Raw genomic sequence first — 11,754 nt, 5'->3', positions numbered from 1 at the left:
TACGTGTGTTTTTGACATTTATCTCTATAATTTATATAGTTTCTAAATATTTAAATTTTATTTAAGAAATTATAGGTTCTATGTGTATAAATTCACATCAATTAGTTAGTTTAAACTTTATATTTCAAATTAGGATAATCTTTTCGGAACGGACGTAATATTTAGTAATACTTTTAATCAGAGTCTTGAATATTTTCTCTTTTTTTAAAAAAGCAATCATCAAGGAGTCGTAATAATGTATTTAAATTAAGTTTTTCAAAATATCATGTCGTAATCGTGTTTTATTCATTCTTTAAATATCAACATTCCTTACGATAATCAACATTTACATTAAAACATGGAAGATGGTAAATAACAGCAAAACAGAGAAAGCACGAAGACTCATCGAACAATTGGGATCTTTAGGGACACCACTGGATCCTGCATTAACATCAAGAAATTAACATTTAGTCTAATCACAAAAACATTATAATAATCCAATTTATAGATAATTCTTTTTGTTTAATTATGAAATTAAATGTCTATGAAGATCTTTATTCATGGTACAAACGTTTGAATTTTCAATAATTTTGTAGCCACTGGAAGCTCTTTGGTCTCTCCTAGTGTTGTTAGTTAACATGGAGGAATACTACTAAACAATAAAATAAAGACCTGAAATTTTCTCTGATTGTACAATTGAATAGTAAATGACTATCATTTTATTTCTTTTATAAGAATTATGTATAAAGATTTCTTTGAGCAAATTAATTTTTTTATGAGGAAATACTAAGTAATGATATTATAAATAAACGTTTTTTTTTTTAAAAAGATATATTTATATCACCTAAAATTAAGAAAGATAATTTAACTTACCATCCCGCGAAGGCGGAGGGGGTGGAGGACTCGGAACAAGCAGCTGGACTCCTTTACAATCAGCTCCAAATACACCTAAGCCATTCACAAATGTTTTACTACTTATATATATTGATAGAATTAACTTTTAATGCAAGATTTCATAAAGATGTACATGTAAATTTAATTACATAACATGCTGAAAAAAATATTCTTTTGCAATCACTATTTCATATTCAAAGAAATTATAAGGGTCTTTCAACTATATATTTCACATGAACTCATATGTATATTATTATTAGATTCACATATGAACATGCATATATATAATGATTGTTTTAGGCATATAAAATTAGTATCAATATGATTGACAAAATAAAATATTCAAAACCATGTATTAGTCCTAAGCAAATTAGTATTTGTAATTAAATAATCTTTTGGCTAAATTACTGCTTTGACAATTATAATTTTCTAAACGGTTAACCTCGTCATTGCTAAAAAAACAACACAAACACATTTATAGAAAAGCAAAAAGAAATGTTTAGAGAATTTCTTTTTGCTTTCTATTAATGTATTTTGTGCTGTTTTTTCCCCAAACAGATTATTATCGAAAAAGTTATTGTGATATTTTTAATAAGGTATGAAGTTTTTAAGTTTACAATAAAAATCTAATATTAATACTATTAAAATGGTTATGTTAAAGATAATAAGTTAGCCATGTGTATGTAATATGTTGGTTTATTAACATTTTAATATTAAGGTCTTAATATATTAATTTGTTATATTTTGGAGTTACAAATATGTTGAATGATTCAACAGTTAGTGCTTCTATTCATTATTGCCGTTGGTGGACATTTCGTTACTGCTTCTTCATTGGCAGTTAGAAAATGCATACCTTGACTTTTGTCCGTTGACTTGAACTTGCATGTTGAGGGACATTTGTTACCCTTCAACATTATCTCATTCAATCTCTATTATCTCACTCTTTATTTTTAATTTGTAACCTATGTAACTCCTAAGATCGTTATATTTACTATTTATTACTTTATTATTTTCCTATTCATTGCTAGGAAGACTTCTTCTAGTATAAATAGTGGTGATTTTCATTTGGTTTGAACATAAAACACACAAAAGAAATATAGAGTAAAAAAATTAATCAAAAAGAGTTTTTATTAGTTGAAGGGAGGTGTTTTATTTGTGGAGCTTTGGACTTAACTCTTGTCAAGAGTTGTTGAGTTATACTTTGTGAAGGTTGTTGTATCCTGGAGGGGACAAGTCAAGAAATACCACTGCTAGAACGGTGAAAACATTTGCGGTAGTGAGCTTGAATCTCCTAAAAGAGAGTGAGATATCAGCGCTTCAGCCTGAAGAAATTTATTTTTTTCATTTTATTTTCAATTGTAATCTTGTATTTTTGTTATTTTGTAAGTTTTCACTAACATAATACAACACCTAGATCTTGTTGCATAAGAAAATTTGAATAGTTTAATTCAAAGTCTAAAATATTTTTACTATTGAAAAAGAAAATCTTTCTTTCCTTATTTATTTTATAAATAAGATTTTTTACTCTCATTTTTCATACAAGTTAAAAAAAAAAATTGAAGTACAAATAAACTTAAAATAACTACAATATCTAAGCCCCAAAATCTTTTTTTGGCTTAAAACAAAAGTCTTATTAGTATTATATACCATACAAAAAGTTAAAACTTTTATCGAAATATTATACTATATACATTTGACACGAAAAAAAGAAGAAGAATAGAGAATTTGGTTGGAAAGGGGAACTCACATTGATCAAAACAAGGTAGCTCAGGTACATCCATTAAATTTTCGGAGCCTTCGTTGCATTGGCAGTAATGTTTCGTTCCATTAACTTCACATTTTCCATTATTACACCATACAAAACTGCAAGCTGCCACAAAAATTAAAAATCAAATATGAATGTATTACTTTGTTATTATTTTTTTAAAAAAAAAACGTTCGATGGGAATAATAGAAATTACGGTCAAAAATGTTGAAGGGTGCTAGAGAGGAAGGTGGTGGCAAGGCTGCTTGACTCCCACAACCTAAATGGAGCGTACCTGAAATTAAGAGCGGCTAAATTAGCCCATCAATTCTTTTTTTATTCGTTCAATTCAGCCCATTTAATATATATTAACTATGTCGTGTTGTTTTAGATTTAACTTTCATTAAAGAAAATGACTTATATCGTACCAAACGTACAGAAATATACTCACAGTTGGGGGCATTGCATGCAGGGAAAGTAATAGGGCCAAGTTGAATTTGTTTCCAACCAGGATCACAAATACATTCGAATCCCAGTCCAGCAAATTCTCCAGTCTCTACACACTTTCCTTTGGCACAATCCACAAACTTGCATGGTCCATCTATTTATCAAACAATATAACATTAATTTACTTTCCAAATACTAATGATCATGTCATATACTAGAACTTGTGTACAAATCATGGTATAGTTTCTATCGCGATATTGTTTCTTTTTATTTTCTCAAAGTACCTAAAATTTCCTTTTAGGTCAAACGTCATAACTTTTTTAAAAAATTCACATTTTTGACTTATCACAAATTTGACCAAACACGTTATAGTTAGTTTAAAAGTTCATGGCTTTCAAGAGAGAAAAAAGAGAGTAAAGTTCAAAAAATTTCCGAAAGACTTAATACTCAAATAATTTTATATCACAAAAGAATAAACGTTAAATTGACGTACCATGTGGAAGGCTAGGCGTGGGTTCTACTGCCACTCCTTTGCAATCTGCTCCAAAAACGCCTGTTCAATTAACGACTATTTATTTGAGTGGATCGATTAGATTGATATGATCGATGAAATGATAATTTTCGTTATAATTTGAGATTTCCAATTAATTGGCAAAACAAAAATAATAAATGCATAATTTATCTTTAGTAATTATCCTTGTATTTAAGGAATTCAGTACAAGAAAATCATAATTCTAATCATAACGCAAAGCTTGAACGTTAATAGCCTCTTGACCATAATTGTCCAATTTAACATTCTTTATTCTTATTTATTATGCTAAGAGAATTATTTTTCCTACTGTAACTGACAAATTTGTGCTTAAAAAATTTAAAATTTTAATTTACCGAAAACAAAGATTGGGTTAAAAGAGGAAACTTACATTTATCAAGACAAGGTAGCTTAGACATATTCATGTATTGGGAAGAGCCTTCATTACATTTGCAATAATGTCCCATTCCACTAATTTCACATTTTCCATCACCACACCATATTAAACTACAAGCTGTGACAAAATAACAAAGCAAAAATAAATAAAATTCTACTTCTAAGTGTCCAAATAACAAAATTATTCATCAACGACAAAAAAAAATACGAATAAACAAAAGTATTATTGTTATAAGAAACAAAATCAAAGCGGATTTTACTAAGCACTTAGTAATTTATATGACATATTTAAGATTTTAAAAGTCAAACAACGAAAATAAACTATTTTAAAACGGTTAATCATTACTATTTATTATACTGCCTAAAATAGAAGGAAAGAAAATAAAGGGAGAAAAAGGAAAATTACGATCGGTAATGTTAAAGGGTGAGCTTTGAGGAGATGGATGTGGCGACGGTGTATGACCCGTACAACCAAAATCGAGTGTACCTGCAATTTCAAACGCATTACTGATTGATTTCACGATTTAAACTTTTAAGATTATTAGTAAGATCGAAATAACTTTATTTTTATGTTGTTTGTTTGGCCAAACTTTTGAGAGACTAAAAAGTTTTTTTTTTATTCTATAAAAATAAAAGTGCATATTTTTTTTAAAAATAAAATAAAAGTGAGGTAAGTGTTTTGGGAAATAAATTTATTTGCCAACTTCTCATAAAAAAAGTATTATATTGTAAAGCGATTTTAAAAGTTCGATCAAACGAGTAAATTATAAAAAAAAGTATTATATTATAAAGCGATTTTAAAAGTTCGATCAAACGAGAAGTTGAGTCACCCTTCTTTTTTTTTTTTCAGAAATAGAATAGAATAAAAAATGAGATAGTCTATATCCTGTATCGATCATAAGATCACTCTATGAATAGGTCAATTCTCTGTGACTAAATTGTACAAGGAGACTCACAGTTGGGAAGAGTGCATGCTGGAATAGTAAGAGGGCCAAGTTGAATTTGTGTCCAACCAGGATCACATTCACATTTGAATCCAAGTCCCAGAAATTCTCCAGTTTCTACACACTTGCCTTTTACACAATCCACTTTTTCACATATACCACCTATATATTCATCAAATGTTAAAAGAATTAAGATTATTATTAGTTATTATAAATAAATAACTATAAAAAATAACTAGAACAAATATGAACCTGCAGATCCATAAGCTATGTTAAAGATGAATATGTAAGTAAAAATGGAAAGATTGAGAGTAAAATAGAAAGAGTAAATTCTCATTTTGTTTACCAAAGAATTGAAACTTTCTTAATGTTTTTTCCAACATTTATACCATTTCAATAACGGCCCAATAAGATTCATTGGATTGACCACTCACACTTTGAGAACCTCGCCCTTTAATTTATTACTTGTGGGAACTAGTTGTTGGATCGTTGATAAATTTTAATTTTCATCTTTGTGATATGTGATCGATGACTCATAATATTCAATATTTAGTTAACTAATTAATTTATGTAGTTTAGGTGTCTTTTACCTAATATTTAAAATCGCCAAGTAAATACGAAAATGAACTTCTTTTTCATCAATAACTTCTTCTTTAACCTTGAAATGTTTTAAAAAATGGCGCCAACACTTTTCATGAGTACCTGAGCAACAACTGACACACCTTCTATCGAACAATTCATGATTAAAATTAAATTGTTTATCATTCAATAAAAAATGAACGAATAAATAAGAAATTTAAAATAGTGGAATTGAAAACTTACATATGCAAGTGAAGCAATAATATGACGTAGCGGTTTTGTTGGAGTTCTTCCATTTAATTTGCCCACAAAATAACTTGTCTACCTCATTCATGCATAGTAAGAAAATGAGTCGTAGTAAATTTAAAATAATTTAAAGAAAGATGGAGCGTACACAGACACTATTCTCTAAAAAATATGAATGTTCACATACCTGTGCACGAATGCGTAAGTCCAATATTGTATTGTAGTTGCTAAAACTCTCAAGATGACTTTTCAAGTTGAGGAACCAACCTCTATTAATCACAAGCACGAATATCCATGTGAGCGAGAGCAACTATTTTATTACTCCGAAAAACAAAATGGAACACTTGTAAACCAGAAGCAACAACTTGTATGTTGATATAAGTATAATTATGCTCAATCATCTCAACATAAAGTTTCTTCAAACGATCTAATTTAGGTATAACTATATCACGTAAACAGGGACAGTTAACCAAACTCAATTCTCTAATATAAGGGCACTTAGTAGTAATAAACTTAGATAAATTATTTTCACTTACCGCTACATTTTCCAATTTGAACTCTTGCAAAGAGGGAATTATTTCTAAACCATAAAACACATCGTTAAAAAATCCACATTTAGTTAGATGAAGAACAGTAAGACATTAGTAAAGCAGGATCAATCCATGTAGTAGGAAAAGTTGTTGTGTTTTTAAGAATATCTTCAACTTTTTGAGGTTTGAGAATTGAACAACAGCTCATCGTCGAAACAAAACCCTAATTTCTCTACGGCATATCACATAAAATACAACTGAGTTAAATATGGGGTTACTCCCAATCATATAGGAATTCTAATTTCACATTATTTCGGTAGTTTTTGTTGTTATCTAAATTCGAATTTATTTTTAAATATAATTTAAATAGGGTTAATTAATGAAAACAAATTAAAAAAATACAAAAAAAAAGAAGAGGAAAATGTGAAAACAAACAGTTTTCATATAAAGAGAAATTCTTGAATCAATCTCGTTTTTAAGGGATTTGTGTATTTAAGTGTATCTTTTAAAATATCTGGTATAAAATATTAAAAGATAATTAGAGATAATATTAGTTAGTATATATATAAATGATAGAGATGTAGGTCTAGTTAGGCAGTTTTCTTATAAAATAGGCTTCACCAATTACATGAATAAAGAATAAACAAATATCTTTTAGCACAAGTTTTAAAATGCACCGATTGTATTTTACCATTTGTTAATGATCACTAACAAATATATATAAATCTTTAAGAAAAACAAAACAAACAAGACATATATGTATGGTAGGAACTTTACTCTCTAATTTCACGGGTGGGATCGGGGGAAGGTAAGGATGTACGTTAGCCTTACTATCGTCTTTGCGGGGTAGAGAGGTTGTTTTTAATTCACCACCCGATTCCACAAACAATACCCTTTAACCACCAGTTCTCCGACATAACCAGTCCAATAACGGCTAGTATATCCGTTGTACCACCAGCAAACACCCACCAAATGAACAATGAGAAGTGCAGATCCACCGATCCTCACCCCAACTCCAATAATCCCACAGAGAAACAACAATATTCCTCCACCACCAAAAGTTTGACAAATACCAAGACAATAAAAAGGCTAATATCAGTCAACCAGTGCAGCAAACAGCTAGAAACCAAAATCAACCAAATTGTGGAAATACAACATGGGAGACCAGCAGTCTTCTTTTAAAGCTGAGGATTATTTTATAAAGCTGCCAAAAGAATGCAGATTCCCTAAAGTTGGAAAATTCTATTGAGGTAAGCCGACCATGGAAGAAATTAGAAAAACTTAAATTTCAATTTTCAGGTCTGGTTAAAATAGCTTATTTAGATCCGAACCATGTTTACTTGGATTTTGCTAATGATGTAGATTATAACCATGTTGACATTGGAGAATCTCCCATGAAAATTCTTAAATGGACTCCAGACTTTAAACCCGCGGAAGAAACATCTATTGTTCCTGTTGGGATTTTGATACATCAACTATCATGGCACCTTTTCAATGGCAAATTGTGTCGAGATTCATTGGTCATATTGGCAGGGCTGTGGCTCCAGAGATCAAGCGACTTACTCGAAATCTAGAGGAAATGTGGCCAAGGTTAAAGTGGAGATTGACTGAATTAGAATTGCAAGAATAAAATGACAATAAAATAACAAGAGACAAAACAAATGAGGCCATGTCTGAAGCAATTTTTTCAGAAATATCGAAAACTAATACAAGGCAATGAACTCTTCTTCTGTAAGCTTTATTCAGAGGCTTCCTTGTTGAATTACTTTGTTTCTGTAGAACCATAATCCTCTTCAAAGTCAGATTTGACAACTAAAAACTATCAAAAATGATCAACACTACAAGTACCAAAATGATGTTTACCATCTCCTAGGGGACTTGCTGATTTTCTTCAGGAGGTACATTAACATATCCTAGATTTGGAATTACAAGACGGAATTTCTGCTTAGCATAACTGGAACTTAAGAAAGCAGATAAAATCAATGCTCACCGTAGGCTCTGTCCTGGCGAGAGGACACGCACACCAGAAGATTTTCACAGGGAGAGCAAATTGGAGAAACAGAAAAATAATGACATTACTTTGTCTCAGAATTGGACTACAAATATATCTTACCCTCAAAGGCTCTAATCTCTGTCCTTGAAGTTCAATAGTACCACTGTTGAACTTAAAAAGTTTACAAACTATTCTACGCTTAAATCATCAATAGTACCCCAGTAGAACTTATTAAGTTCACAAACCATTCTGCGCCAAAATCATCAATGGTACCACTGTTGAACTTGAAAGGTTCAAAAACTATTCACGCCTAAATCATGAAGTATAAATTTTATGGACATTACATACAAGTACATTTTTCTTAATCCCAAGCACAGAAAGGGCTTCTTGTTGTGTCTATCCTTCTCATTTTTTCAGATAGACTATACCTTCGCACAAAGATCTTTTATTCACGCAAAGCATGAACTTAGACAAGGCAAAATATTTGGTATAATTTGCTTTAACTCAAAATACACGTCTTACTACAAGTATCTCAATTTGGGGAGCAGAAAAGAGAGTGACCTAACTTCATAATTGCCAAGTAAATACGAAACTGAACTTCTTTAGCTCTTCCTTTTCATTGGTAACTGCCTCCCTAACCATGAAATCCTTCAGGAAATGGCGCCAGCACTTGTTCCGGGTATCTGCACAGCAGTTGCCGTCCCTCCTGCTTATGAGAAACTCGTTGCAGATTCCCTGCCAAATAAGCAAATGATAAGAAGAATTTACATTTAAAACCTTAAAGAGAAAATGGAAAACCAATATAAATCTATGTTTGAGAACATTACAAGGGCAAATGCAGCAAAACTAGTTGGCATTGATAGAGTCAATGCGTTTGGATGAGACATCCAAAGTAAGTTGTCAATTATATATTTCAGCAAGCATCCATGAGATTCCTGTGGAACATTGAGCCTTATATCTAGCTTTAAGAGTTCAATATGAGGTATCACTTGTGTTGGAATTCGTCCAATTGGTATGCTCCACAATCTATGTCCTTGTTTGCCCAGTTCAGAAAAGCTTGTCTTCATCATTCATGCATTGTAAGAAGATGTCTAGTCAGTATGATTGAAATAACAGTGATATATTAGAAGATTTAAAGGATGTTCATGTACCTGAGCACGAATGATTAAGGCCAATCCAATACGGTTGCTAAGTTTTGTAAGATGACTTCTCAATTGGAGGAACCAAGCTCTATTGATCTTCTCAACATGAGGAACCAAAGAAATCCCTGTGGTCTTCAAAAACTTTGGAGTTCCACTCGGAGCTAAAGATGATTTAAATGTTCTACCAACATATTGGAAAGAACATAAATTTGGAACTGAAACAACACTTTTCCTTGAATAATTATAATTGTACAGTTGTGTGAACATCAAGGTTAGTTTCCTAAGTGATGGACTCGAAATTTTGACACGCTTAGATGTCTCACAAGGACCAATGATCAGAGTTTCAAGATAAGGAAAATCTGAAATGAAGTGTTCATGATCAAAACCAACCGGAAATGTGGGACATTCCAAGTGAAATTCCCGCAACATTTTACAAGCACGAATGTCCATATTAACTGCAAGGTTGCTGCTATTATAGTGAACAAAATGGAACACTTGTAAACTCGGAGCAATAACTTGTACATCGGTGATAGAAGGATAAGAACCTACCAACTGCACACAAAGCTTCTTCAAACGATCTACTTTGGGTAACAGAACAGACCTTAATGCCTTGCAATTCACCAATTTCAATTCTCTAATATTAGGGCACTTACTAATAAATATTGACAAGGTTTCTCCAGTTAAATGGACGTTATCTAACTCTACCTCTTCCAAATTAGAAAAATTTGCTTCATCACTGAACAATAGTTTATGAATTCCACATCTAATTAGATGAACAACTGTAAGACATTTCGACTGAAAAATAAACGGAATCGAGTAATTAATACACCCAAATCTCAAATATACCTCATGGAAATCAATTCCGTTGATCAATTTCATTATATCGTTGATATTCTCATGATGCTTAAATTGAACACGAATTACCCTTTTCTCCGCCTTGATCAACTCAGGTTGAGAGGTTTCGAGAGAAGAACGGATCCATTCCAAGAACTTGTTATGTGATTCTTGTATAACAGCAGCGGGTGTAGTTGGGGTTTTTTCAAAGAAGATTGATTCGTCAAATTCGAGAGGGAAGTATGAAGGTGTGTTGCGATGCCAATTCTTCGAAACAAGACGGGCATGGAAGAGTTGTTCAGATTTAAGGTAGGATAAAATGGAATGGAGAACATGATCGGGCAATCGGGATGTTGGATCGCCGGAATCACTATCGGAAATTCTTAGTTTTTTAGCAATTTCTTCAACGTTTTGAGAAATGGGGCAGAGCTCAGCCATGGCGTGGCCTGGAAAACTGAAATCAGATGAAAGAAAAACCCCCAAATCATACATCACCTTTGATTTTAGACTCCAAAATTAATACTCACACTCTCTATTTATATATGTAAAACAAATATTAATATAAAATTAAAATATAATTTTAACACTTAAGATATTTTAAAATTAAAAAAAATATTTTAACCCTCAAAATTCACGTGTTACATAAACACAAAATATTATGTTTTGTGTTCTTTTATTTATTTATGTTCTTCCATTGCGTTTTATCATATTTAAAAATCGTATGTCCATTTATTTAGTAACAAAAATAAAAAAATTGTCGAGATATACCATGTATCAAGCAAGATTAGCGAACATCATTTAATTTTATTTTTGAAAAATAAAATAAAATTGTGATTTACTCAATATTTTTGCATGAAAAAATAACTAAATTTAAAGCAAATACTCATTTTTTTCAATTTTTAATTTAACTCAATACAAAAAAAAAAAAACCCTCATATTCAGTAAAAGGCAAAAAAAGGAACTTTGTATTGATGGCGGCTAATAGTATTTCTATTATATAGAAGAGTGAAGAGAGAGGACGATACAGGGTAAAAATATAATTTCACGTTAATAAAAATTTATTAAGAAAAATAATAAATAATTTTAGAAACATCTTTTTATATATGAAGTGAATAATGATCAAGGTAAAAATGTAATTTCACACTAACAAAAATATATCAACAATGATAACAAGAAAATTAAATAGTTCTAGAAACATCTTAAGTTATTGTTATTACCATTAACTTATTTTGTTATCACTTCACTTTCTTTTCTTTTGTGAGTTATCGTGATATCTATTTTATTATTACTCTATTTTACTATCACTTTAATTTAATACTTAATATTTATTCAACTCATTATGCTTAGAAAAAATGTTACTTTTTATATAACAATTTATCATGAATTAATTATTCATCATATTTAATTTGGTTATAACTAATATACTTGAAAATAAATAAGTGTGATAAAATTAATAATATATATTAGATTGAAATTTAAAAAAAAATGTTAAAAGAT

The 11,754-nt window shown here is 30.4% G+C and overlaps 2 protein-coding genes across 2 annotated transcripts; both read right to left on the bottom strand.

Moving 5' to 3' along the window:
- Positions 1 to 263: 263 nt before the first annotated feature.
- On the bottom strand, positions 264 to 6,675 carry LOC107014098 (neurogenic locus notch homolog protein 3-like). Its single transcript, XM_015213962.2, has 11 exons — positions 5,946 to 6,675; positions 5,756 to 5,833; positions 4,946 to 5,095; positions 4,396 to 4,476; positions 3,985 to 4,107; positions 3,558 to 3,617; positions 3,069 to 3,218; positions 2,835 to 2,912; positions 2,621 to 2,743; positions 853 to 927; positions 264 to 420 (listed from the first exon to the last, which is right to left on the bottom strand). Exons 5-11 carry the CDS (start codon positions 4,058 to 4,060, stop codon positions 326 to 328), a joined length of 657 nt encoding a protein of 218 aa, XP_015069448.1. The 5' UTR covers positions 4,061 to 4,107; positions 4,396 to 4,476; positions 4,946 to 5,095; positions 5,756 to 5,833; positions 5,946 to 6,675; the 3' UTR covers positions 264 to 325.
- Positions 6,676 to 7,958: 1,283 nt separating this feature from the next.
- Positions 7,959 to 10,768, bottom strand: LOC107012592. Its single transcript, XM_015212468.2, has 3 exons — positions 9,433 to 10,768; positions 9,109 to 9,342; positions 7,959 to 9,016 (listed from the first exon to the last, which is right to left on the bottom strand). Exons 1-3 carry the CDS (start codon positions 10,747 to 10,749, stop codon positions 8,849 to 8,851), a joined length of 1,719 nt encoding a protein of 572 aa, XP_015067954.1. The 5' UTR covers positions 10,750 to 10,768; the 3' UTR covers positions 7,959 to 8,848.
- Positions 10,769 to 11,754: the final 986 nt, after the last annotated feature.

The sequence above is a fragment of the Solanum pennellii genome, chromosome 3 (genome assembly GCF_001406875.1).
Source record: "Solanum pennellii chromosome 3, SPENNV200".
NCBI lineage: Eukaryota > Viridiplantae > Streptophyta > Magnoliopsida > Solanales > Solanaceae > Solanum > Solanum pennellii.
The sequence above is the reverse complement of the archived record's forward strand: the minus strand, read 5'-3'. Positions and strand labels throughout refer to the sequence as shown.

Excerpts from the sequence above, each read along its gene's own strand:
- LOC107012592 (XM_015212468.2), bottom strand. The coding sequence starts at position 10,749 with ATGTATGATTTGGGGGTTTTTCTTTCATCTGATTTCAGTTTTCCAGGC. Across the intron at positions 9,343-9,432 it reads CCTTAATCATTCGTGCTCAG|ACAAGCTTTTCTGAACTGGG; the intron begins GTACATGAACAT and ends TGAATGATGAAG. Across the intron at positions 9,017-9,108 it reads GTTTTGCTGCATTTGCCCTT|GGAATCTGCAACGAGTTTCT; the intron begins GTAATGTTCTCA and ends CTTATTTGGCAG.
- LOC107014098 (XM_015213962.2), bottom strand. The coding sequence starts at position 4,060 with ATGGGACATTATTGCAAATGTAATGAAGGCTCTTCCCAATACATGAAT. Across the intron at positions 2,744-2,834 it reads ACCCTTCAACATTTTTGACC|CTTGCAGTTTTGTATGGTGT; the intron begins GTAATTTCTATT and ends TTTTTGTGGCAG. Across the intron at positions 928-2,620 it reads GCTACCTTGTTTTGATCAAT|GTGTATTTGGAGCTGATTGT; the intron begins GTGAGTTCCCCT and ends TGAATGGCTTAG.